This window comes from Pieris rapae, chromosome 2, assembly GCF_905147795.1.
Source record: "Pieris rapae chromosome 2, ilPieRapa1.1, whole genome shotgun sequence".
NCBI classification, from domain to species: domain Eukaryota; kingdom Metazoa; phylum Arthropoda; class Insecta; order Lepidoptera; family Pieridae; genus Pieris; species Pieris rapae.
Genome location: NC_059510.1, coordinates 9,697,690 through 9,725,571, shown reverse-complemented (window position 1 = coordinate 9,725,571; position 27,882 = coordinate 9,697,690). Strand labels below are relative to the sequence as shown.

At 35.3% G+C, this 27,882-nt stretch overlaps 1 protein-coding gene across 4 annotated transcripts in view; it reads left to right on the top strand.

The window, feature by feature from the left end:
• The window catches only part of LOC110991867 (spectrin alpha chain), a 33,331-nt gene that overhangs the window by 3,916 nt on the left and 1,533 nt on the right, over nt 1-27,882 (top strand). The window contains exons 4-44 of one of the 4 annotated variants that reach the window (XM_022257410.2): nt 326-592; nt 888-1,076; nt 1,370-1,558; nt 2,169-2,339; nt 2,755-2,922; nt 3,809-4,048; nt 4,352-4,540; nt 5,171-5,279; nt 5,933-6,112; nt 6,639-6,823; nt 7,386-7,538; nt 9,064-9,223; nt 9,447-9,652; nt 9,871-10,098; nt 10,752-10,886; nt 13,151-13,285; nt 13,479-13,604; nt 14,777-14,968; nt 15,218-15,407; nt 16,047-16,257; nt 16,615-16,732; nt 17,287-17,331; nt 18,156-18,304; nt 18,695-18,905; nt 19,026-19,171; nt 19,421-19,523; nt 20,285-20,434; nt 20,560-20,697; nt 20,957-21,074; nt 21,601-21,796; nt 22,394-22,711; nt 23,066-23,308; nt 24,033-24,268; nt 24,879-25,036; nt 25,192-25,305; nt 25,480-25,627; nt 25,843-25,957; nt 26,282-26,305; nt 26,667-26,779; nt 26,989-27,138; nt 27,427-27,597. In XM_022257410.2, the coding sequence (XP_022113102.2) occupies nt 326-592; nt 888-1,076; nt 1,370-1,558; nt 2,169-2,339; nt 2,755-2,922; nt 3,809-4,048; nt 4,352-4,540; nt 5,171-5,279; nt 5,933-6,112; nt 6,639-6,823; nt 7,386-7,538; nt 9,064-9,223; nt 9,447-9,652; nt 9,871-10,098; nt 10,752-10,886; nt 13,151-13,285; nt 13,479-13,604; nt 14,777-14,968; nt 15,218-15,407; nt 16,047-16,257; nt 16,615-16,732; nt 17,287-17,331; nt 18,156-18,304; nt 18,695-18,905; nt 19,026-19,171; nt 19,421-19,523; nt 20,285-20,434; nt 20,560-20,697; nt 20,957-21,074; nt 21,601-21,796; nt 22,394-22,711; nt 23,066-23,308; nt 24,033-24,268; nt 24,879-25,036; nt 25,192-25,305; nt 25,480-25,627; nt 25,843-25,957; nt 26,282-26,305; nt 26,667-26,779; nt 26,989-27,138; nt 27,427-27,597 (6,787 nt within the window). The remainder of the gene's footprint in view (nt 1-325; nt 593-887; nt 1,077-1,369; nt 1,559-2,168; nt 2,340-2,754; nt 2,923-3,808; nt 4,049-4,351; nt 4,541-5,170; nt 5,280-5,932; nt 6,113-6,638; nt 6,824-7,385; nt 7,539-9,063; nt 9,224-9,446; nt 9,653-9,870; nt 10,099-10,751; nt 10,887-13,150; nt 13,286-13,478; nt 13,605-14,776; nt 14,969-15,217; nt 15,408-16,046; nt 16,258-16,614; nt 16,733-17,286; nt 17,332-18,155; nt 18,305-18,694; nt 18,906-19,025; nt 19,172-19,420; nt 19,524-20,284; nt 20,435-20,559; nt 20,698-20,956; nt 21,075-21,600; nt 21,797-22,393; nt 22,712-23,065; nt 23,309-24,032; nt 24,269-24,878; nt 25,037-25,191; nt 25,306-25,479; nt 25,628-25,842; nt 25,958-26,281; nt 26,306-26,666; nt 26,780-26,988; nt 27,139-27,426; nt 27,598-27,882) is intronic. The other 3 variants (XM_022257412.2, XM_022257411.2, XM_045632884.1) reach the window with 3 other exon arrangements.

Sequence of the window (27,882 nt, the reverse complement as noted above, 5' to 3'; positions counted from 1 at the left end):
GACGAAGATTTACTATTCTGAGTTTTTTACTGCATTGTAATAAAATTCTGACTTAGATCCTTCAAGTGGTGTTTTTCTAACACGCTTTTGATTGCAGTTCGGCGTAATTTACTTTAGAAATTGTATAAAAGGTCTACGTAAAAATATTCACCTTATGATTGGTGGACACAAATTTAGATACTTCCTTTTTAAAGACAGCTAAGCTATAAGCGACTTAACGAAGTCAGTCTCGAAGAAATTATTTTTTTCCAGATTAATATTTGAAATAGCAAGTTCCCAGGCCCAAATATCTCTATGCATTTAATCGGAAATTTTTTGTTAATAGGCTAAGATCCAAAAACACCAAGCCTTCGAGGCTGAAGTAGCTGCCCATTCCAATGCTATCGTTGTTCTGGACAACACTGGCAGTGAGATGATCTCCGCCGGCCACTTTGCGTCTGACACCATTCGCAAACGCTTGGATGAGTTGCACCGTTTATGGGAGCTGCTGCTCTCTCGCCTTGCTGAAAAGGGAATGAAACTTCAGCAGGCGTTGGTGCTTGTACAATTCTTGAGGCACTGCGATGAGGTCATGTTTTGGATTCATGACAAGGTATGTTTGATGCTATATTATGATGAGATGATAAATTTTTATATTGCCACATATTTAACAATGTCGTGATTAATAGACATTATTTACTGTCCAAAAACATGGGAACATAATATGATCACAAATTACTTAGTAATTTAGAATAGATAGTATTGTTCCAATGTATATTGTTATATATTGTAACAATACTATCTATTTGTACATCTACTTAGGTATTTTCTTGACTTGCTTTATTTAAGTAGAGAGAGTAGGTTTGAATCTCAATGGGAAATGTTCTAATGCATGTTGTGTTGTACAGGAAACATTTGTATGTGCGGAAGAATTTGGCTCGGATTTGGAACATGTTGAGGTCCTCCAGCGCAAATTTGACGAGTTCCAAAAGGACATGGCGGCGCAGGAGTACCGCGTCACTGAAGTGAATCAGCTGGCTGAGAGACTGGTGCTCGAAGGACACCCCGAGAGGGAGACCATCGTTAAGAGGAAGGATGTGAGTCATATTCTATGAAAATATATTTTCTTTTACGTATAAATTATAAATTCGGTATATTATACAACAGTATCACATAAACATTTTAATCCATTAAATATAACCTATCGATTTAAATGACTAAATAGACTTCTAGAATATTATTAAAAAAAACTCCTTTGATTTGTTTTGACAAGTTTGAATACATTTACCTCTGACAATTTTCCATTTTTTTAATGTCAAACCATTATTTCTTTAAGCCAGGAATATACCAACAATATGTTATTTCTATATCTATTAATAACATCTACTAGGAGCTGAATGAAGCCTGGCAGCGTCTCCGTCAAATGGCGCTGATGCGTCAGGAGCGTTTATTCGGTGCTCATGAGATTCAACGCTTCAACCGTGATGCTGATGAGACCATCGCTTGGATCTCGGAGAAGGACGTGGTGCTTGGATCTGACGACTATGGACGCGATCTTGCTACTGTGCAGACTTTGCAGGTAATTCCTGTGGTCGAATGCCTAGAATATATTTTTGCAAGATTTCCTTTTTGCACTGCTCTGATAAGAGATAATCGTTAATATATCGTATATATTATCTATATTATTCACTGATAATGTAACTATGTTGCTACAAGTTTTTAATCGGTGAAATATTTAGATTTACAAACATAAAGTAATTCTTTTACTTCTACAATAACACAAACATCTAATATATAAAATTCTCGCGTCGCGGTGTTTATAGTTGAATATAATAAAAATACATACAACCTCTAATTTTCACCCCCCTACGATCCATTTTTATTATATATGATATACATGGCAAAACGACGTTTGCTAGGTCAGCTAGTAACACTATAGATTTTTTTAATATGCATATTCAGTCAAAACCATTGAGGACATCCTTTAGAACAACATACCGGTTATATTGACCAAGGTCCCGGCTGAAATCTGTTGTATTAGGTATTTAAAAACAACTCGGCTATTACGACTATCGGTTTTTACGACCAAATATGAGTAGTCCCTTCGATGTCGTTATGACTGTCATGGCATTTTTTATGTTTGATTTTTAGAACTAATATTACAATAACTTGTAATATTTTCTATTCAGCGTAAACATGAGGGAGTGGAGCGTGACCTGGCCGCTTTGGAGGACAAAGTGGCCACTCTGGATGGAGAGGCAGCTCGCTTGGCTGACATCCACGGAGACCACTCTTCAGCCATACACAGCAAGCGGGATGAAATCACCACTGCATGGCAGCGGCTTGTGCAGAAGGCTCAGGTATGGTAGATTTGAACTGGCACACAGACAATAAAATTTAAATATTAAAGTAATCTGAAATTGAACCATGTAATAGGGAATGAAGTTTGATTTATTTGACTCAAGATGTGTAATTATGACAAGATGCGTTTGACGTCAAGTTATGGCAGACGGAATCAAATTTGTGAATTTCTTTAATTCAATATTTGAAACAAAATATGTTTTTTTTTCATACAGATATTTATTTTTTCACAGTCACTGTGAAACACAAATTGTATTTGCCAAATGCCTAAATACTTAAAAACAAAATGATCATTATTAATTACACATTTCTTTAAGTTAAATGAAATCAAAGCATGATAATTTTTACTGTTATTTTGTAGGGAAATGTATGTATGTAATAAGCCTATGTTTAAAATATTATTATTATTATTAGGAACGTCGTCTAGCACTTGAGTCATCATATGCCCTACACCGTTTCCTGGCTGACTACCGCGACCTCATATCTTGGATGAGTGACATTCGCGCTTTGATCGCAGCCGACGACCTCGCCAAGGATGTGCCCGGGGCTGAGGCTTTGCTCGAGAGACATCAGGAACATAAGGTAAGGATTTTTGATGTGAAACATCTATAGCCGCACGTAAAACCGATTTCTGGCGTGGCGACGCATGCCGTGGCGACGCGTCGCCACGCTATATGATATACAGTCTAAATGCATTAGTAAATTTCACATTAAAAATATTTAATGAAAATAATGTTTATTCAACAAATAGTCATCGTTATCTGGAAAAAAATCGTAATATTTTATTTTATCATTAAAACATATTTAGTTCCTATCACAGTTTGTTCTTTTCTGCATATTACTTTTACAAAATAATGTCGATGTTTCACATCAGCCAGGCGTCCAGTGACGGCTCACATTTTTTTCTTATACATCTATGTTTATAAGACAGGCAAGATGTTAACAAATTTAAAATGTCTCAAATTTCTAGCTTTATCTTTTGACGTTATAAAATAATATAATTGTTCAATTTATATATGTATACTCAAATTGAAAATAACTTTATTCATATAGTAACTATACTCTGATTTTTAATTCCGTAACACTGTGACAGCTATAATTTTTTTTAAAAAGAGATAACACTTTATATTATATTGTTCGTGATATTGAAATATTTGTTACTTTTGTATTAGGTCACTTGAGTAAGTAATTCTGTATTTAGATTTACCTTTTTGTAGATAAAACATAAAAAATACGTAGCATTTTATTTTGAATTGTCATTAAATGGGTCAAATCTCCCTTTTTTCTTAACGACACATGAAATTTTAGAATTCTATCAAATATATATATATATATATATATATTTGATAGAATTTAAGAACACTTATGAATTCTATTATCATAAAAAACGTACAAAATTTCGCCGGAAACAAATCATTTCAGCAAATTTTTCATTATTATTATTTATTATTATACGTATACGCTATAGGGCGAGATGGACGCGCGCGAGGACGTTATGGCCGCGTGCATATCGAGCGGTGAAGCCCTTGTATCGGGCGGACATCGCGGCTCGAGCGAAGTGCAATCTGCTCTTGACTCTCTCCGATCTGAGGCGGCGGCCCTTAACTCTTTATGGGAACAGCGAAGAGTCCTCTACCTGCAATGTATGGATCTGCAGCTATTCTACCGGGATACCGAACAAGCAGATGCCTGGATGCACAAGCAAGAGGTAAATGTTTATAGTTAATTGTAATTAAAAAAAACTATTTTCATATGGTCAATTCGTCTCGACTTAAAGGCAAAGCTGATTTTATTATTTAGTGTGTAATACAAAACTGTTTGGTTATTTTTAATTAATGAGAAAAAACATTTGGACCAAAAAAATATTCAATTACTGTCATAGAAACGTTATTTGCTAGCAGAATTGATAAGTGACAAAATCCATATTTTTCATGATTCATCAGCAAGTATTTTTAGACATTAAAAATAACGTTAATTTATTGAATATTAAATAAATAACATCTTTCATCAGGCTTTCCTTGCAAATGAAGACGTTGGTGACTCGTTAGACTCTGTTGAAGCTCTACTCAAAAAGCACGAAGACTTTGAGAAGTCTCTAGCGGCTCAAGAAGAGAAGATAAAAGCGCTGGATGAGTTCGCCACCAAATTGATTGAGGGACAGCATTATGCGGCTGATGATGTGGCACAAAGGAGAGAAATGGTGCGTATTAGAATGAAACTTGCTCGTAAGAGGTCGCTTTAACAGCTTTTCTTTGCACTCAATCTATATGTCAATTGCAAGAGTTTAAAAAAATAAAAAATGTTTCATTGTATGGTTAAATTCAAATTTAATTTTTTTTTTATAGAACAGGGGGCAAATGGGCAGGAGGCTCACCTGATGTTAAGTGATACCGCCGCCCATGGACACTCTTAATGCCATAGGGCTCGCGATATTGAATCACATGTTCAGTTTAACATTTTGAATTTAACCTGTTCTTTATAACACTGGAGTTTTCATGAGGTGTTATGAATTCTTGCGTAATTCCCCGCTAGTGAAGTCCTGTTGGGAATGTCAATATGTGTACTAATTTTAAGATGCTATGTTAAGCGTTCAGTTGATGATTGAATATGGTTTGGTTATGCACTTTACCAACATTTTTTAAAAATTGTATCCCTTACTAGGGTTGCCTGGAAGAGATCGCTTGTTAGCGATAAGGCCGCCCATTGCATCCCTTATTTTTCATGTATTATGTTATGTGTTTCAGTATAAATGTATCGAAGTGTGAATAACTTGATGTGGTAAAGTTAATTATTTTTAAAAGTATCTTTATTTATATTTAATTCGATACAGTTATTGGAGCGACGCGCAGCCCTGTTGGAGAAGTCAAATCAGCGCCGCGCTCTCCTCGAAGATGCTTACAAGTACCAGCAGTTTGAAAGAGACTGTGACGAGACCAAAGGTATCTAAAAAATCTATTTATATCACTTTTAAGGCATATCTGCCATTATGACATTCAAAAATATGTTCTGAAAATGTATTAATCTTTGCTTGTACTATTTAACTTGTACTAAGTTCGATCTACAAATGATAGGGTGATAAACGGAAACAAGACCTTTTTTTAAAAAGGAGGTTAAAATGCACAAATGCAGGCCCATGAGCGTATGCAGTCGCTATCGCTGGGACTGTGGGGATGGTTAACTCTTATCCCTCTGCTTATCAGAGGGGAGAAACCCGACCCAATAAAAAATCCTCCTGAACCCTCCATATCGCCTGCAGTGCCAGCCACATCCACTCTGAATGAATGAGGTCTGACACCATATTGAATTCCCCGGGGGTCGCACTAGGCATTCAACCCAGAGAACCGAAACAAGACCTAACCTAACCCTAAGTTTGACTCCCGTTTGTCAAAAGTATGGTATTTTGAGCATGACACAAACATGAGCACCGTTCTCAGTAATCGCTTTCAAGACTAGCTTTTAGTTGAATAACTACCAACTTATGATATCTATACCTCAGATTGATCGGTTTTTCTGGTTGAGGAACTCAATTAAAATGTATACCATTTCTGTTTTATATATACTGACTTTTTCCATAATATTTTTTATTATACAGGGTGGATAAACGAGAAATTGAAATTCGCGACTGACGATTCTTACCTGGACCCCACCAACCTTAACGGGAAGGTGCAGAAGCATGGCAACTTTGAACAAGAGCTTTTGGCCAACAAGCCGAGAGTGGACGAGATCACTACCACTGGACATAAGCTTTTGGAGCAGGAACATTTTGCTAAACGTACGTATTACAAGTATTTATTGAACTTCCTTTTACAGTGGAACCCGGTATACCGGCCGCTGTCTAATCCGCAACTTCGATGTAAATGATTTATTACTAAGGCCCAATAGATGATCATGTACCAATATCTATCTATCACACTATTTACACGCTGTATACGTACAAATGATAAGATAAATAAATAAATAACTGCCTCTATTGCACAAGACGTTATGTGACAGAATTGCCATCTAAAATACTAATATGTCACTATTAAAAGAATACATCAACCACTAGCGTGTATTTTTCTCTATCTCGCTGTCTCACTCTCTCTCAGTCGGTCTCAATCGCTCTCTCCCTTTTCTTCAAAACGCTGCACATCTTCGTGACGTTCCGTAAAAAACTTACCCTCACTAAAGTTACTTCCGTAACTTAAAGAAGTTTCACCTCAAATATATTTTTAGAAAATAAATTAATTTAGTGTTGATTTTGTAATTTGATAGCATTTTCGTACTTTGACATCCATTTTAAAGATATTATTTTTTAGCCCAAATCTCATCTCGCGTGGAGGAACTTGGTGCGTCGTGGGAAAAACTGGTGCAAGCATCAGAGCTGAAGGGATCCAAGCTGCAGGAGGCCTCTGCTCAGCAGCAGTACAACAGGGCAGCTGAGGACATAGAACTGTGGTTGTCTGAAGTTGAAGGTCAACTGCTTAGTGAGGACTATGGAAAGGTTGGTTGTGAACAATTCCTTTGCGTCTTCTTTGCTATTGATGTGGAATTTTAACGCGATTTTTGTCATATATTTATTTACGAGCAGTGTTGGCCTAGTGGCTTCAGCGTGCGACTCTCATACCTGAGGTCGTAGGTTCAATCCCGGGCTGGGCACCTATGGACCTTCTTTCTATGTGCGCTTTAACATTTGCTCGAACGGCGAAGGAAAACATCGTGAGGAAACCGACATGTCTTAGACCCAAAAAGTCGACGACGTGTGTCAGGCACTGGAGGCTGATCAGCTGATTAGATTTAAAAATGATCATGAAACAGATTCAGAAATCTGAGGCCAAGACCTAAAAGGTTGTAGCGCCACTGATTTATTTATTTACTAGAGACTTTAATATAGAAATTGGATACTAATTATTACAATTAGCTAAAAAAAATAACGAAATCCTAATAGAAAATGTAATTAAACTTTTTATAACTAAAATTTGATATTAATAAAAAATCTATTTTTTTAATTATCTAAAATTGCCTTGTATAAACAAAGCAGAGACATATTTGATTTGTTTAATCAGGATCTGACCAGCGTGCAGAATCTCCAGAAGAAGCATGCCCTGCTTGAGGCGGACGTGAGCTCGCACGCGGAACGAGTGGACGCGCTACGAACGCAGGCGGAGCAGTTCATCGAGAAGGGACACTTTGACGCTGATAATATTAAACATAAAATTGTAAGTATTTACTATTTAAAAAATAATTATTCGTTCATAGTTAATCTATTATTTTTATGATCGGGTTTTTACATGTCATACCATGGTCTGTCATAAAAATGACAGACCATGGTATGACATTGTATGGTACATGGTATGGTATTAAGTAAAAACTTAATATTTAAACACAGTGCGCATGCGCCAATCAGAGACCCACTGTACTCAACGACTGATTCTATGTACTTATACTGATTAATTAATTTGACATATATATGATATATAGATGTCTATGATATTGCGTGGTGTTGCCATTCTGATATAAGAAATGAAATCGTTTTCTTGTATAACATAATCTCTGATATAAAATATACATATATTGCTTTATATTACTTATGCAAGCTGCTTATATATATTTTTTAATGTATAATTATGTATATTATAATAGCGAAGTGTAAATAAATAAAAAAAAAACATATGTGCAATTCACACATTGTAGAAGTGAAACCTTCAAAAACAAAGTTTTTATAATTAATCAAATATAAATTAATCATTTTCCACTATCTAAATGTGTGTGTTCTTTAAAAACAGTATATTTTAATGATACATTTTAATTTATAAGTTTAATATAAATCTTTAATTTGGCAAAAACTAAAACAGCGAAAGTTTGAAATTCGATCAAATGAAAAAGCGGCAGTAAAGAGAGGCTGTATAATGCCTCCTATCTCATTTTCTCCCACGTTAAATCATATGAATTAATGTTTCTGTCTCTTTTTACTGTCGCTTTTCCGTTGCACCCGGTTTGAAATCACAACGATTCTAAAGAAGTTTCACTTCAAAAATGAATACATATATATTATTTCGGGTTGATAAATACAGGAGGCTGATGAAGATCAATCAAAGAGGCGGAATGTACTAAACGCATTGAACTTTAAACTATCTACAGAGACACAAGATTCGTCTTATGTATTTAAATATATAAAACTAAAACTTAGCTATTGGCACTATTTATTTAAAAATACATAAAACTATTTTTTTTATGTATTAAAAAGTAGTGCAACAGTAAACTGTTTGTCGTACTCACGGGGTCGTTGTCGGCCGATGTGGGCAGTAACATTCATACAAAATACATAAACTTATTGAAACCTTTAATTTTTATACAATACTGTATTTGCGTGTAATTAGTCAAACATTCTCTATATGTTTATCATAAGAGTCATATAGAGTATATACGAATATACATATCTATGTTGATAGAATATTTATTTAATAAAAGGCTGGGTTAGTCCAACGTGAAAGAAATAGGCAAGCGTATTAATAGGTTACTGAGCAGTGTTGCCCTAGTCGATTCAAGATCCCTGGGGTAGTAAGTTCGAACCCCGGCTGTGCACCAATGGACTTTTTGCCTATGTGCGCATAGGTAGAAAGCTAGACGCTTAGTTAGGCCCAATCAGTCGATGATGTGTGTCAGGCAAAGAAGGTGGATCAAAATGGATCAGAAAGCAGAAATGTGATGTGCAGATATAATTTTTTTTTTTTTAATTCATAGGAGGCTTTGGTAGCTCGCTACGCGGCCCTAGAAAAACCGATGGCCATACGTAAAAGACGACTTCTTGACTCGCTTCAAGCACAACAGCTGTTCAGGGACCTTGATGACGAAGCTGCCTGGATCCGGGAGAAGGAACCAATTATTGCATCCACCAACAGAGGTAGGTTTTACATGTATTACATAATATATTTAAAATTTCTTTCAAGTGCAAAGATAATTTTAATACTTAGTTACAGAAGAAAAAAATGTATCCAAAATAAAAAAAAATTCAGTTACTACCATTTCTAAAATTCTCCACGCTTAATTCTACTCGGATGGATGAGAACTGACATACAATCTCTTCGCCATTATTAATTAACATTGTGTAAAATTACAATATATAGGCCGTGACCTCATCGGTGTCCAAAACCTGATGAAGAAGCACCAAGCAGTGATGGGAGAGATGGGTCAGCACGAAGCCCGCGTAGAAGCAGTGAGGGCCGCGGGTCAGGCTCTGATTGACGCGCAGCATTTTGCTGCCGACGATATCGCGTCGCGCTTGCAGCATCTTCACAAGACGTGGACCCACTTACATGAGAAGGCTTTGCAGGTATTTTTATTAATATTAAAACTCTACCTAGTTTTCAATTAATATTCGTAGTTTTGTTAATCTAACATTGGCTTTCTAATAAGGGGGCGTTCGTATTTGCTTGTATTTCAAATAGTCAAAATTTATTTATTCAAATAGGTAACATAATGTACACTTATGAACGTCAAAAAAAAAAAGAAATAGAATACGCCATGCCAAATCTATATCTGTATTAACAGCGCAAACAAGACCTGGAAGACTCCTTACAAGCGCAGCAGTACTTTGCCGATGCCAACGAGGCAGAATCCTGGATCCGTGAAAAGGAACCGATGGCGAACACCCAGGACTATGGAAAGGATGAAGACTCCTCCGAGGCTCTGTTGAAGAAGCACGAGGCGCTTTTGTCCGATCTGGAGGCATTTGGTAATACCATTAAAGCGTTGAGGGAACAGGCTGACTCGTGTCGGGTGAGTTTTTTATATCACTCTATTATTGGTGTATTGTGGAGGTATTAAATTAAACATCAAAAATCATTTATTTATGGATTATGTAACACATTCCTGGACATATTACTGAGTGGACTCCGGTAATCCGACAAACGAATTGTCGAATTAAGGAGTACTAAGACTAAGACTCTATCATTCGACAATTTAGTACTCCATACTCTAGCCCGGATTTAATAAAAAAATTAAAAGTCATAAATCATTAATTCATATTGGTAACACATTGTACACTTATGAATGTCAAAAAAGAAATAGACATTAAATGCTTCTAATTTTACATTTACTGCCAGTTCTCAAATCAAAGGCGTCGAACGGAAAAGAAGAACTGGAAATAAACTCTCCGCCATTTTTCTATGTAATTGAAAAAAATAAAAATGATTATAATTATTTTATATTGACGTACTATAGCAAATTTCAGCCGCGGGGCACACAATTTTGTGTTTTTATTATCTTTTAATGTAATTAAAAATTGTAAATTAAGTAATTTTAAAAATATTTATTAATTTATAAGTACATTGCATACACTACAATGAAACACTAATGCAATAATTATTTCTACTTGGAAGGCACAGAAGACTGATCATCGAGTTGCCATTTAAATAATTCGTATTTTACAGCAACAAGAATCGCCTGTAGTCGATGTATCAGGCAAGGAATGTGTTGTGGCGTTATATGATTACGCGGAGAAGTCCCCGCGTGAAGTCTCCATGAAAAGGGGCGACGTTCTTACACTGCTCAATTCTAATAACAAGGTATGTTTGATGATTATTATTTATTGTTATTAATATGTAATAAAAAGTTGGGTCATCCATTATAGTAAAACTTGTGGTACAAAAAAATACGTAGCTTCTCAATAGAGTTTCCGATCATAAACAAAAAAATATAAATTAATCGTATAAATCGGTTAAAACGTTTCGAAAGTGTTTTTTTACGAATAGTTTCATTCAAGAATTTTATATTGCTTGGTAGAATTCAATATGTAGTTTAAATACCAATAAAAATTCAATAAATTACGGACGATTTTGTTTCATATAAAAATTTGTGTTCGCTTTACCGTAGATGGTAAAATGTATGTACGTTCCGTAGCAATTACGACTCGTATAGAAACGGGTCTTGTTAAAAATACAACTCGGGATTAAAGTACATTTCATGTTATTTAATAGTTTACAGCTGTTTAGTTCAATGAAACATTATAATGCGGAACAATATTTTCTGGCTTTATGATTTGATGACATTGAATTATAGAAGTTAACTAACTAATTATGACTTATCTGATAACGTATTACAACCATAACAGTGGTGATATCACATTTGAGATATGTGCTCGTTGACTATTGTCTTATATAACCTATAATTTTAAAATAATGTTTATTAGTAATCATAACGATCGAATATACAATATTTACAACGTTTTTAACCTAAGTTAATAATAATAAAAATCAAATTTAAAAAGTTTGGTCCCTGTGTCATCTTTAACGCTGTCAGTATTTCCTCTATGTATTGTGATGCTTATGATGAGCGAGGAAAGCACTAGTACTGGTGTCACCGATAATATCTACCAAGCGCCAACTTAAATATTTTATTAGAGCATGTGCATTTGAACAGTTAAATTTTTATATTTTAATACATAGTTTTGTAATATAAAAACGCATGACGCAATAATTCGGTATTTATAATTGTTTTCATAATTATTTTACAGTTCAAGTATAAATTAAAAGTGCGTCATAATTACATAATCAATATTTTTTGTTTATTGTGTACATATGCATTTTCTTTAAGTTACAAAAGTTGTTAGAGCTTGAGGTGAATACGAGACGATATTCGTCTAAAAATACAACAAAAGGTTGCGTCATTTCGAATTTCACAGAGAATTAATTAATAAATACAAATCATATTAATAACGTAACTAAAATGTTATAAACTAGTGCCAACAATTTAAATTAATTTATACAATTTTAAACATAATAATATTTATACTTGGACGTTGAATCATTGATAATACGTATCTCATATCACCTTGTAAGTATAGATTCAATTCAACTTACTGAAAATATCAATTAACAAGATTTGAATTGAATCTAGATTTAAGTTTAGTTAACGTTTGAATTACACTTTTGGTTGTTAGTTTATTGTTAACGTTAGCTTAACCTAATTAGTTTTAGTATTCTTCGTCCTTGTAGGAAGGTCACTTGAGTAGAAATGAAACATAACCAAGTCAGAGTTTGTAAACTACTATCAGACTTTACTCAGTTGTTGACACTATGATCTACTCTATGGTAATTACTTCAGTAACTTCTCGTATATCTAAATATCGTAAATTTCTGTGTATATAGTGCGTTGGACCGAGATTCTTAATATATTATTTATACTTATAACTACACAGTTGATAGTTACGCTACGTTAAATTCTTAAACATGAAAATGTTTATTCAGTAATAACTTTAATGCATAAATGTATTTAAATTCAATGTTTTGTAAATATGATCGTTGTGAGCTGGTTATGTTTCGTCCTTGTCGGTGATGTTTTTGTTCACAATCGGAGGAAGAGTAAACGTTATGTAAGTGTTATTTTTGTAAAGATTTTAAATACTTTGGTTTATGAGTAAAGTTCTGTTAACCAGCACGAAGCATGTGGCCATATCTTTATGTAGGTTTTTGGCCATATCTCTTAAGTTGCCAGGTGGCAGATTTTTTACGAAGACTCCCGACACATTTTCTTGCATGATGTTCAACGCCCCAATAATTGGTCATAAACCAATTATTAGAGACCAAATTGAGGACTTTTTTATATTTCTTTACTATTTGATAAAACTAAGAAGAAATATCCTTAAACTCGCAAACCCTTTGGCATTGAGTGTCCATAGGCGGGCGGTATCCCTCCTACCCGTTTGCCCTGTTCAATAAAAATTAAATAACTCACTAGAACAAGGCCAAATTAATTTATTAAAATCCACAAAACATACACGCAATGGCTAGAAATGAACATGCAAATTTATAAAGCATATTATATATCCTAGGATTGGTGGAAAGTAGAAGTGAACGATCGTCAAGGTTTCGTCCCAGCCGCCTACGTGAAGAAGATCGAAGCCGGTCTTTCTTCCAGCCAGCAGAACCTAGCTGACTCCAGCTCTATTGCTGCTAGACAGAACCAGGTTTGCTAATTAATTCTTACCAAAAACTAATATAAATAATGAAATGATCAACTCTGGTCTCCACGAATATTTTTCCTTAAATTATTTTTTAATTATATTTCTTTTTCATTTCTTATATATTGTTTCAAAACAATTTCAATACGTATAAAGTTGTAAAGGGTTTGTATATGACGTATTATATTATGTATAACAGATCGAAGGCCAATATGACAACCTCCTGGGTCTGGCACGTGAGCGACAGAACAAACTCAATGAGGCTGTTAAGGCTTTCGTGTTGGTGCGAGAAGCAGCGGAACTGGCTACTTGGATCAAGGATAAGGTATTTAAAAGCTAGATTTTAAAATAATGTACATATTTATTTATTTTCACTACATTTTCTTAACAGTAACTACTAATACGATAGAATTCCAAAATAACTCCCACACCAATTATTCTAAAAAATAAACTTATATTCCTAAATCTATCTATCCATAACTAACAATATATTTAACACACGTATAGACATATAAATTATATAAAGATAATAAAAAATCTGCACCAATAACAGTGGATATTCTAAGGTAACCTAGAATGCTTTCCATTATGACACGGCGGAGCATACTGTGGCTGAGTGTGTCACCTGGACAAGGGAGCGTCATGACCTGGTATCGGTTATAGGGGCGGACCTCACTTTACCGGGCATTATAATAGCAATGCTAGGGAGCGAGGAGGCCTGGAGTGCAATGGTCTCCTTCTGTGAGCATGTAATGCTGCAGAAGGAGGCAGCTGAGCGACTGAGGGAGAGGTCTGGGGATGCCTGTAGAAGGACCGGTAGTTCAAGGTTGGGGGCTCGACCTCGAGTAGCCCGGAACCGCAGGTCATGATTAGCTCTCTATGTCGGATATAAGCCCGGGTCCCTTGGGTAGAATGCCTAGCGAACCCCGAGGGCCCATCTTAAGGGCGTGTGATGGGCTGAGGTGGTTTTAGTGGGTAGGGTCTCGCTACCCCTCTGAATAGCAGAGGGTTTTGAGTGTAGATCCAGCCCCACAGTCCCCGCGTTAAGTTCGTTTCTTGATGCGGGCCTGCAGAAGTGCATTTCCACCTCATAAAAAAAAAAAAAAAAAAAAAAAAAAAAGAATGCTTTCCATTAATAAAGTAATAAGAATAATTACTTTAATCACTTGACATTTTGTACCATATTCGTGCAATGAATAAATTATTATTATTATTATTATAAAATTATTTAAATAGTTAAGACAGAAACACACATTTCCATGTATATATAAATACTATCATGTTTGATAATAATCTCTTATTAAAATAAAATTCAAATTACTGTTGAATTTACAAAATATAATAAAATACTTAATACTATACTATCTTTTCTTATACTTTATTAATATATTTAACATATAAATACATTGGTCAGCTTATGTTACGTTTATAGTTTCATATAACATACACAACAATCAATAGTAGTTAAGTAAACACATTAAATAATCAATTTTACAGGAAATGCACGCTCAAGTCCAAGACGTTGGCGAAGACCTGGAGCAAGTTGAGGTGATGCAGAAGAAGTTTGACGACTTCCAGAATGATTTGCGCGCTAATGAAGTGCGCCTGGCTGAGATGAATGAGATCGCTGTTCAACTCATGACCGTTGGACAGACTGAGGCAGCCCTGAAGATTAAGACACAGATGCAGGTGAGTTGCCTTCAACTGTACTGAAGTTTTTCATGGTTATCCTGTTGCCATGGTAACAGACAAACAATTAAAAAACTTCTCTATTCCAAATGCTAAATGTAGTCAGTTTTCAAAATAATTGTTTTCATGTCAAATTTGTGGGTTTATTTATATAAGAAATGTGTTTAAGCAAAGTTATATAATTACATGAAAAAGTTATTCTGCGATATATAGAAGTGTTTACCAATATTTATTGAGTTATCATTATAGGAATTGAACTCTAAATGGTCTTCGCTTCAACAATTAACTGCGGAGCGGGCAGCTCAACTGGGCTCAGCTCATGAAGTTCAACGTTTCCACCGAGACGTGGACGAGACGAAAGACTGGATTGCGGAGAAGGAACACGCACTTGCCACCACCGACCTTGGCAAGGATCTACGATCTGTGCAGACGTTGCAACGTAAGTTTCCCCTACTTAACACAAATTTTATTTATAGTATCATATACTAAGTAATGGGATTAAGTCTGTTAACTATTAGCCTGATTGGTTTAATTAAATATGGCATTGCCATAAAGCAGAAAAGCGCGACATAAAGAATTAAATTTCACATATTTTTGAATAACGCGTAAAATTAAAAAATATATGTGCAATTCAGACGTGATAAAAGTGAAAAAACAAAGTTTTTATAATTAAACATAATTAAATTAAACATTTTTCACTATCTAAATGTATTAAACTTTTCATTAAAAACAGTATATTTAAATGGTTTTTTTTTCTTTTTTTCCCCTTTCTTGGCCTGCACGGTTTGTGCGTCAGCCATGTACAAAAGTAATGATAAATTTTAATTCATAGGTTTAATATAAATCTTTAATTGACAAAAACTAAAACAATGAAAGTTTGAAATTCGATTAAATGAAAAAACGGCAGTAAAAAGAGGCTGTATAATGCCTCCTATCTCATTTTCTCCCACGGTCAATCTTATGAATTTATGTTTCCGTCTCTTTTCACTGTCGCTTCCGTTGCATCCGGTTTGAAATCATATCGATTCCAAAGAAGTTTCACTTCAAAAAAAATAACTTGGTGTTTTTTATTCATCAGGGAAACATGAGGGTCTCGAACGCGATCTCGCAGCCTTAGGCGACAAGATCCGTCAATTGGACGACACGGCAAACCGTCTTATTCGTACGCACGGCGACTCGGCTGACGCTACGTACAGTAAGCAACGCGAAATCAACGATGCCTGGCAACAGTTGCAGGCCAGGGCCAACGCCAGGAAGGAGAAATTGCTCGACTCTTATGATTTGCAACGGTAAGTGTTTAAAAAATGCAAGTTTTTGACATTAAACTATTGATTTGTTATGCTAATCATACCATTTGCTCTTAGTAAAAGCTATTTTAATTTTTAACATACATACGCCCATATAGGACGTCATGCGTTTTTATACATTGTTAAAGCGGAAGGCTTAATAGTGATGTTTAATTTTGCCAATAATTAAATGATTTATTGGTTTATTCATCGGAATCTTTATTTACAGAGTATCGACATTGATTAGGCTATACTTTGTGTGTTTGCTCATGTCAAAAATAATTCATGTGTTATTTTGGCAATTTAACGTATACCCTGCGTATACGTACTCGTACATATGCTAATAATCCTGTTTTGCAGATTCCTTTCCGACTACCGTGACCTGATGGCGTGGATCAACTCTATGATGGCTCTCGTCAGCTCCGAGGAGCTCGCCAATGACGTGACTGGTGCAGAAGCTCTGCTGGAAAGGCATCAGGTAAATTTACCACATTAAATTTTTGATATCCTTGTACAGTCATATCATTTGGTTTATTCTGTATATATTTACATAAACCATCCATCATTGAAAAAGCTTATTTAAAGACATCGAATAATAATTTATTTGCTTCGTTTTGTTGTAATTTAACCAGAGTATTTATTGGGGATACACCGATAGGCCTTTTTGGCTATACGATACCGGTGCCGATACTGTTAAAGATATATCGCCGATACCGATATCAATACCAATGCTTAGTGATTAATTAATCTAAAACATATCAAGTTTTGTCAAAAAAGTTTTTTATATAAAAACTAGAGATGAAACAAGATGTGCATTGACATTAGTTTTTAAAGCGCGAAACTTGAAAAGTATCGTTGTATCGGCAATTACAATATCGCTTATGCCGATATATTGGTATCGGCATCAGATGCATCCCTACTATTTATAATCATGGGCGAAATATTTCACTTTGGTTATTATACATATAAAATACATTAAAATGTAAATAATGCGCTAATACAAGGTATGGAGTAAGAGTGGTATGTTTTTAGACTCAGCGGTTGGAGATAGACGCGCGATACGGCGTAATGCCGCAGGTCAGATGCACGATGTGTGCCAACTAATACTTCACAGGAATACATTCAGCTCTATTCAAATTGTGCTTGGTTTAAACATTATTTAAACTAGATTAAAAGTTCTTACTTATATAAATATAGTTGCCTAAAACTTACACGTAAAATGATTTAATGGGGTTATATCAATCAGATGATGGTATATATATATATAGAACATAGCAGTACATTTATAAGTCGCATCGTGCTTTAGAGAGAGATGCTCAGTTAACTTCGTATAGCGCCGTCTCTGTCCCCTGTCAACCCTATTGGATAGCGGACTGTTAGTGTTCCGTGTGACAGAGACGCTTTACAAAGCGAGTATCTCTTTCTAAAGCACGATGCGACTTATAAATGGCCGGGTACTGTATTTAATTTGTTTAAGTCGTTTAATTATTACTGTAAGTTTCCTCCTTTCTGAGTATAGTTTGGATTGAGTGAGTGTATTCCAAATTATCGTTAATATTTGTTGACAATCGAACTTTTTTCGTATTCTCTAAGAAGATTATGGAATTAGGTTTAATTGGCTTTTCTAATGTACCACACGTGAGCACAAGAAGTGTTTTCTAAGTTTCTATTTCTTGTAATAAATTAATACTTTCAAAATTTACTACTAAAATGGACTTTAGTTTTGTAACAAATTCGTAATTTTGGTAATTTTTGGTTTTAATTGTTGTCTTACTGTTTTAACAAACTTTTTCTCTCACTTTACAATATGCTAAGTGATAAAGTGCCGTTGATATAAACATAGATGGTATAAAGGTAGCATTTATTATATTTTTGATACTAATACGCAATATTTAACACAGGAGCACCGTACGGAAATGGACGCACGCGCAGGAACCTTCCAAGCCCTCGAATTGTTCGGTCAGCAGTTGTTGCAAGGTGGGCATTACGCCAGCCTTGAAATTCAAGAGAAGCTCAGCGGAATGGCGGATGCTAGACAAGAGCTTGAGAAGTAAGTCTGCTTATATCAAGAGATAAATCGACTATTACTAACCAGCTATAAAATATTTTTAACTTATTCGTAAAATTGAGAAATTAAACTACTAGGTAATAGTTTAGATGAACATAATAGATAATTACTGTAAAATTTGATGATTATATTATGTTTACCTCATGGTAGAGATTTAGCTGAGGACAGCTTAGCGTTTTATATGCTTTTATATTTAATTCAATTAAGCGCTTCTACGTATAATCTACGAACAATGGTGAATCTACGTGCGCAAACGTACGTACTTGATACGTATAACATAATTTACATTTTGTCTGACCAAATCATACTAAAGATTAGGTTATTTTTTATATCGACTATATGCCAGATAATTCATTTATATTTAAATCCCAGAGCCTGGGTGGCGCGTCGCATGAAACTCGACCAAAACCTGGAGTTGCAACTCTTCTACCGTGACTGTGAACAAGCAGAAGGCTGGATGGCGGCTCGTGAAGCCTTCTTAGCACCAACCAGTTCAGACCAGGATCAACCTGATGCCGCACCGGATAATGTGGAACAGCTGATCAAGAAGCACGAGGACTTCGATAAGGCCATCAATGCTCATGTAAGCACGGCTGAAACATTTCTTATATTATAATTTGGTATAAATATACCAAAACCATTTTTTTATTAATATAGTGCGACTGTCAAAAAATCTTGTATTCACGCTCAAACTAATTCGTAGGAGGAGAAGATAGCCCAACTGCAAACTCTGGCTGAGCAGCTGGTTGCATCAGAGCACTATGCGGCAGATGACATCGGCAAGAAAAGGCAGCAGGTGTTGGACCGGTGGAGGCATCTCAAGGAAGCCCTGATTGAGAAGAGATCTAGGTTTGTTATTTTTTTTGCATACATTATTAAATTGACTTTCTTTTGCGGGATTAGCAAACTGTGGTGGACTTTCGGTGGGTGTCAACGCACCCACATAAATAGTGGTTGCGTTGCCGGCACTTGATTCTGCGATCTCCTTTAGGAGGCAAGATGGAAAAAGGATCCTATAAAATAAATTAAAACTTTTATAAGATAATTTTAAATGGAAGTCTTCGATTGTTTATTTATCGCTATTGATGTCTATATTAGGTTGGGCGATGAACAAACTTTGCAACAATTCTCTCGTGATGCTGACGAGATGGAAAATTGGATCGCAGAAAAGTTGCAGCTCGCTACTGAAGAGAGCTACAAGGTATATTTTATATTACAATTTTATTTTTATTTATTTATAACAACATACCCTTTAAGGCAATACGATAAAGTCGAAAAATATATAATATTAAATATTAGATACACAATATCCCAACTGTGAACATATAAATATGTCGATAGTGTCGGAGATTTGATTCGGTTTGTAATGTTTTTGGATCCTAATAAATGCAGTATTTCTTAGTCTTGTCTTCAAACAGAGTTGTCTTATAATCAAATCAGTATCATACTTAAATAAACCTAACCTAACATAAACTTACAGCTTACATAAAAACATTACCATACAAAAAAAGTGATAGCTGAAACTAATATAAGTTGATCTATTTAATATTGATTTTTTTTAAACTTGAGAATAGCGTAGGTTATTACAATGTTATATATTATAATATATAAAAAAAGTTATGTATCAATAAAATACTTCCCTTATTTTTATATAATCACTTTTTAAAACAGTGATAGTTTGAAGTTATAGGCTCACTGTCAACAGTAAATTTCACACCAAACACTGAGTAAAGAGAGGGGAAAACGTCTGTCCAAAATCTGGGGTTGGAGAGAGAAAGAAGGAGCCTGCCAGGTTGACGAGAGAAAGGGAAGCTAGACAGACTAGCACCGTAACGCGTTACGTAACGAAGCGTTCATCCCATACGATTAAAAAAATGTTTTAATATTCTACGTGTACCACAATTAATACAGTTTCGTGTGTGTGATATATTTATTGTTATTTATTAATAATTTGTATTTTAGGACCCAGCAAACATCCAATCGAAACACCAAAAGCACCAAGCCTTCGAGGCTGAACTCGCAGCCAACGCCGAGAGGATTCAGTCGGTCCTCGCGATGGGAGGTAACCTTGTTCAGCGAGGACAGTGCAGTGGAAGTGAAGATGCTGTACAGGTTAATAAATCACTGTATTTGACAAAAACAATTATATTTTGTATGTATATCATAAAAGTATTCTAAAAATTGATGAACAATTGATTCAGTCCTATCCTAAGTTAAAATATATGCAATTATCTCAGGCTCGGCTCGCCTCCATTGCTGACCAATGGGAGTTCCTGACGCAGAAGACCACGGAGAAATCTTTGAAGCTGAAGGAAGCCAACAAGCAACGCACGTATATTGCCGCAGTCAAGGATCTTGATTTCTGGCTGGGAGAGGTATTTCTTTATTTTACAAAGTGTATTATGCAAAAGCATACTAATATCTAATATCTTGATGATAAGGGATTAGTTAAATCACTTAATATAATAATAAATAATACTTATATTTAAAAGCTAAATTACAATGAAATTGATTCTTACTTAAAATAACATCTTCAATGACAACAATTTTTTTTTTGACTTAGGCAGAGTATGTACCTTTAAAAAATGTGAGACGGGCGTGTCACGTGATGTATTATTAAATATATTTTGATAGGTCGAGAGTCTGATAACATCTGACGATTCGGGCAAGGATTTGGCCTCCGTTCAGAACTTGATGAAGAAGCACCAGCTCGTCGAGGCTGACATTCAGGCGCACGAAGATAGGATTAAAGGTATGAATACAATCTCGTTAATTGGCAAGAAAATCTTCTTATATATAAAATTCTTGTGTCGCGGGGTTAGTAACCGAACTCCTCCGAAACGGCTCGACCGATTCTCATGAAATTTTGTGTGCGCATTGGGTAGGTCTGAGAATCGAACACCATCTATTTTTCATCCCCCTAAATGTTAAGGGTCCCACCCCTAAATTTTTTTATTTATTTTTTAGACAAAATTTTTCGTTTTTTTTATTTTTTATTTTTTTACGATACAACATACAAAAATACATGCAACCCTAAATTTTCACCCCTCTACAATCATCCCTTATGTTTTTTTGTTAATTATAAACTTTAATTTTTTGGCACAAAAACATGGCAAAACAACGTTTGCCGGGTCAGCTAGTTATTAAAAAAAACTAACACTTTTTATATATACTTGGGCAATATATTTATGATATTTTCATTATTGAATGTATTGAAACTAGTTAAAACGTTCTTTTCTTTAAGCCTTTGACAATCTATTCTCATGTTTTTAATTCAGATATGAACGCTCAAGCCGACGCACTAGTATCATCTGGTCAGTTCGACAGTGCGGGAATTGGGTCCCGCCGTGCGGCGATAAACGAACGTTTTGAACGCGTTCGCTCGCTCGCAGCACACAGACGTGCTCGTTTACACGAGGCTAACACTTTGCACCAGTTCTTCAGGGATATTGCTGATGAGGAATCCTGGATCAAGTTAGTACTGTTCCACATATAAGTGAAATATCAAAATGGATGATGTCACTGAATTTTATTGAAAATACACTTGTAACGCTTTATTTAGAAAGAAAAATACGTGCGTTGCATCGATACGCCTTTTTGATTTGGATTATAATTAAATTAATGAAAATATATCAAATTTAGGTAAAGTTTTTTTATTAATATAAACAGTAACTACTTTGTAAAGGTTAGGTTATTAAAATTAAGAATTGATAGTAATAATTAAATTAAAATAAAATGAATAACTTAATAATTAAAATTAACATCGATAAGACTTTCGTAATTCTATATTTTATTAAATTTGGTATGGAAAACATATTACGGTGAAATGGAATACGCGGGGATAAAGCGGGTGAGAGAGACAACAAACTGAATAAAACGCGGGATTCCCCGGTCGAATATAGTCCGTGCCTCGTTTGCAACGAACTAGATTAAACAAGATGCGCGTTTACATTATTTTTTAAAAGCGCGATATTTGAAAATTATCGTATCGGAAATTAAAATATCGCCGATTCTGATATATCGATATCGGATGCATCCCTAAAAATAATATAATTAATTATTTGTTTTCAGGGAAAAGAAACTCTTAGTCGCTTCAGACGATTACGGTCGCGATCTAACCGGAGTGCAGAACCTGTTGAAAAAGCACAAACGTCTCGAGGCCGAATTGGCAAGCCATGAACCCGCCATCCAGGCTGTTCAAGAAGCTGGGGAGAAGCTAATGGACATCTCCAACGCTGGAGCCGACGAGATCGAGTTGAGGCTGAAGGCGCTCGCCCTGGCCTGGTCTGACCTGCAGGCTCTTGCGGGTGATAGAGGTGCCAAATTGCAGCAGTCACTTGCCTACCAACAGTATCTGGCTAAGTTGGACGAAGAGGAGGCTTGGATCAGGTTTGTCTGCTACTTAAACCATTGCCAGTAAATAAATTGAATTATATTTAAAGATGTATTTTAGATCTGTTATGTGTGAGTTAGATGGTTTTTATAATTTTATATTATTTTAATTTTTGTGCTTGTCAAAGTTAAAGTTTTTATGGATTATTTTGAATATGACTTCAGGGAATTTTCTTTATATTGAAATATATATAAGAACCATAAATTCAATCACAAAATACTAATTAAAAAAAATAAATAATAATAATAAGGTAATAAAAGTAACTATTATTTTTTACGTGTTACGTTAGAAAACTGACAGTTTATGAACTCGCGTAAACCAAACAATATTCTATTTTTTTTTATTACCAGCGAGAAACAACAGCTAGTCGTGGTTGGCGAATGTGGAGACAGCATGGCTGCAGTACAAGGACTATTGAAGAAGCACGAAGCCCTGGAAGCAGAGTTGGCAGCTCGCGGAGAAAGAGTCCGAGACTTGACGGCAGAGGGAGAAAGACTTTTGGCCGCCGGGAACATACACGCAGATGCACTGGCGCACAGATTGCATGCGCTACAGGCCAAACTTGATAAGCTGACCTCGTTAGCAGCACGCAGGTATATATAAAACAATTAAATACTGAATTGAAATTCATATAATAAATAATATTATTAATACTTCCCTTGAAACGTTTCGAGTTTTGACTGTATTGACTTATATTTTTTATTTTATTATTTTTTACACTATACATATTTTTTTTTTAAGTTTTGTTTTTATCACTCACTTGTATATATTAATTATTATTATCATAGGTTTTGTAATTTTAAAAAAGTAATTTACAAAAATTAATCCTATTAGCTTAACCTAATTTAAAGAAAACACTTTTTTAACGGATTGAAGCTATGTATGTATTAATTTATAATTATTTTACATAACTTTAAATTTTTTCCGACGTTTCACGTGCTTTACAGCGTGCGTCACGGTGACTGAAGACAAAACGTATTGAATGTCAAATAGTATCACAGCTTTAGAAAAAGTTATATTATCTGTTTTTCCACGGAGTTCTTCAATTCTTCTAAAAAGTAGCTTCAATCCGTTAAAAAAGTGTTTTCTTTTAATGTGTGAGCACAATACTATCAACCAACAATATAACTTCTTTTTCTCTCTCTTCAGTCGGTAGCTCATGTCTGAACTCGCGTGGTCGCAAAGAAACACGAGAAATGTTGACAACTAGAGCAACTTAAAGATATAATTGTATTATGCTATTAGTCAAATCATGTATTACACTTAAAATTGGTTTGTATTAAAGTTGTTCTCCTCATCATAACCATTCGCTCACAGAAAAGCGGCCTTGGTAGACAACTCTGCCTACCTGCAACTCCTATGGAAGGCTGACGTGGTAGAATCCTGGATCGCAGACAAGGAAACCCACGTCCGCTCAGATGAGTTTGGCCGGGACCTCTCCACAGTCCAGACTCTGCTGACGAAACAGGACACCTTCGATGCTGGATTGACTGCGTTCGAACACGAGGGCATTCAGAACATCACGGCGCTTAAGGAGCAACTAGTTGGTGCCGGTAAGGGTTTTATATATATATATATATAAATATATATATATAATTCCTATATATAATGCCTTTTTTCGGACATAACATTATGTTTTTACAATTTTTGTTCCGTAGATTGTGCTTTTCTTCCACTTTTGCGTGTCCGTTTGCCAGGTGGAATAGGCCTCCTCCAATCTTCTCCATTTTGGCCTTTCTATGGCCACTCTGCCCCATGTTGTTCCCGCGACTTGTCTAATGTCGTCGTCCCACCTTTTTTGTGGTCTACCTCTCTTTCTCTTTCCATCTCTTGGGTAAAATTGTATGGTACCATGCTACCCAAGGGTATATAGTATTTAAAAATTGTATTCACTAAATAGAAAGCCTTATTTAATAAGAAATACTTAAAATAAAACTTTTGACGAACATAAACGATTTATTCGTCATCGTCAGCAAAAGAGCGAACATAGAAAAGGTCCATTATTCTTATATTTTTATTATCACTAACGTGATTACGATTGTATTTACGATGTGGTGAAATGTTTTGTTTTATTATGAAGTGTTTAAAAATTCTGGAAAGATCTAGTTTATGAATAAGGAATTAAATATGAAAATTAATACTATATAAATAAATTATTTGTAGGTCATGAACAAAGTGCAAGCATAGCCAAGCGTCATGCGGACGTAATTTCCCGCTGGCAACGGCTTCTCGCCGACTCGGCAGCTCGCAAACAACGCCTTTTGCAGTTACAAGACCAATTCAGACAAATCGAGGAACTTTATCTTACATTCGCGAAGAAGGTATTGTATTGTGCCCTATATTATTGCTTATATATGCTTGTGATGAAATATTATTAATAGTATTTTGTTTCGATATCGCTGGCCATTACATAATATTATCAATTTTAAGATCTAGCGAAGTAAACGAAGACTTTTATCATATTTTTTTGCTACAGGCTTCAGCATTCAACTCTTGGTTCGAAAACGCAGAAGAAGACCTCACTGACCCAGTGCGTTGTAACTCCATCGAGGAGATTCGTGCCCTTAGAGATGCGCACGCGCAATTCCAGGTTTGCATTTTGTTCTAAACTTTTAAAAACTTATATTTCCTCAAATTTGTATTAAATTATTCTTTGAGGATGATTCAATCAAAATCAAAAGGCTATTTTTTCTCCGATGTTATTCTGAATTTATTCATCTAATCATCAAAGTAACTTTTATTAACATTCCTTAATGCTGCGCAGGCGTCGCTATCTTCAGCCCAGAGTGACTTCGAAGCGCTGGCAGCTCTAGATGAGCAGATCAAGTCGTTCAACGTCGGTGCCAACCCTTACACTTGGTTCACCATGGAGGCTCTCGAGGAGACATGGCGCAATCTGCGCAAAATTATCGGTAAATTGGTTAATTTTTAATAAGTATTTGATGATATGTTCTCGCATCGGTTCTTTATTTTATAACCGGTTTAAACATATATGACCTATTACGAATTCCTATCAAAAATAGTGTTTTTTGTATTAATTACATACACGTTTTAAAATATTGATCGTTTAATACTCGCGTTAACTACACAAAAACAACGCGTCAATAATGTTTGTTTATCATGGCAGCGGAACGTGACGTAGAGCTAACGAAGGAAGCGCAGAGGCAAGAAGAGAACGACAAACTGCGAAAGGAGTTCGCCAAACACGCCAACGCCTTCCATCAGTGGCTCACTGAGACTCGGTAAATATTTTATGGTTTAAACTGGGGTTGAAATTTTTCACTTGTTTTTAAAGTTATCTTGACATATAGACATTATCAATATAACATATATATCGAGTTCTATATTAAAATGTGGTCAAGACGGACTGTATATTTAGAGAATTTTTACGTTAATTCAATTTATTTTTTAGTATGGTTTCCTTAACTGGTAACCCCATCAAAATTTAATTTACGGCTTGTTATGTAAAAATTCGTTTTGTTTATTTTTACATATGACAACATCGTATACAATTTACAAGAAGACTTAGTTAAGGAAACATATTTGAAACATTACTTAATGCACAGGTACCGGCTCCTCGGCTGGGACGGGTAAAGTATTTGAATGATGTGTGGTCTATGGTTCAAATCTTTTAATCTATGGACTAACTTTATTGTTGCCAATAATATTCTTATGACAAAGAATTGCAAAAGCAGATCGTCATTAATATATAGTGTAAATAGCAACAGGTCATAAGTCACATTTCATTTTGCTTTTCAAAAAAATTTTTCACCAATCATCAAACTGTGTTTTTTGTTATAAATGTTGGAGTGTGTTTGAACGTGCATGTTCTTGAGAAGTGTAATAATTAAGCAATAGAGTCGAAATGAGTCATAGAGCTCGTTGCTCTACTGTTTTTACTACACAGATAATGAAGAATATTCATGTAATATATGTTGAATATTTTAATAGCACATCGATGATGGAAGGAACAGGATCTTTGGAGCAGCAATTGGCAACTCTTAGAACTCGTGCCGGTGAGGTGCGCGCACGCAGACAAGACTTGAGACGCCTTGAAGAGCTTGGTAAGATTGATAATTAGATTGTATTCCATTCATATTGTTTTTTACCATTATAATATATAATGGTTCCACGACTAAGTTTTTTGATTCGAAATTTTTAGTATTTAATTTATTAATTCTCATTTGTTAATTTTTTTTAATATGGCAGTGAACATACATATATACAAGTCGAAAATTCAACAAAAAATTTAATACATAATGTAATATTGCAGGTGCAGCACTAGAGGAACACTTGATCCTGGATAACCGCTACACGGAGCACAGCACCGTGGGCCTGGCACAGCAGTGGGATCAGCTGGATCAGCTGTCCATGCGTATGCAGCACAACCTGGAACAGCAGATACAGGCCAGAAACCACTCTGGTAGGCACTGCAGTAGTTACAATTGATGAGTCTGGATTATATACTATGTCTACTTTCACGATAAAATCGTTTATCGTGAAAGTAGACATAAAAAAAAAAGACAAGAGAAAAGAGCGTACCAATTCTTAAAAGGCCGGCAACGCACTCGCGAGCCCTCTGGCATTGAGCGTGTCCATGGGCGGCGGTATCACTTAACATCAGGTGAGCCTCCTGCCCGTTTGCCCCCTGTTCTATAAAAAATAAAAAATAAATCTAAAGAATATAGAACTAATAGAAATATTCTTCCAGGTGTAAGCGAAGACGCTCTGAAGGAATTCTCGATGATGTTCAAGCACTTCGACAAGGATCGTTCAGGGCGTCTCAATGCGCATGAGTTCAAATCGTGTCTGCGTGCTCTCGGGTATGACCTGCCCATGGTGGAGGAGGGTCAACCCGACCCAGAGTTCGAAGCTATACTTAGTGAGTGTAACTTGTATATATATTTTATATTGTTGTTTGTATACTTTCCTTTCTTTTGTATCAATTTGATTTTGCTAGTCGTGTTCTCATGTTATAGGGCACCGCTAGTATTTTTTGTATGTCAATTTGCTTGTTTTATGTGTTTGTTCCAATTTTGAGGTCCAAATTTAAAAAAAAAGAGATAGTGTTTCTTAATCATGTGCACTTGTCTCTTGGTATTGTTAGGCCCTGTATTCGACGTAAATCAAATATATCTATGTCAGTCAGTCTATTTTTTTGTACGAA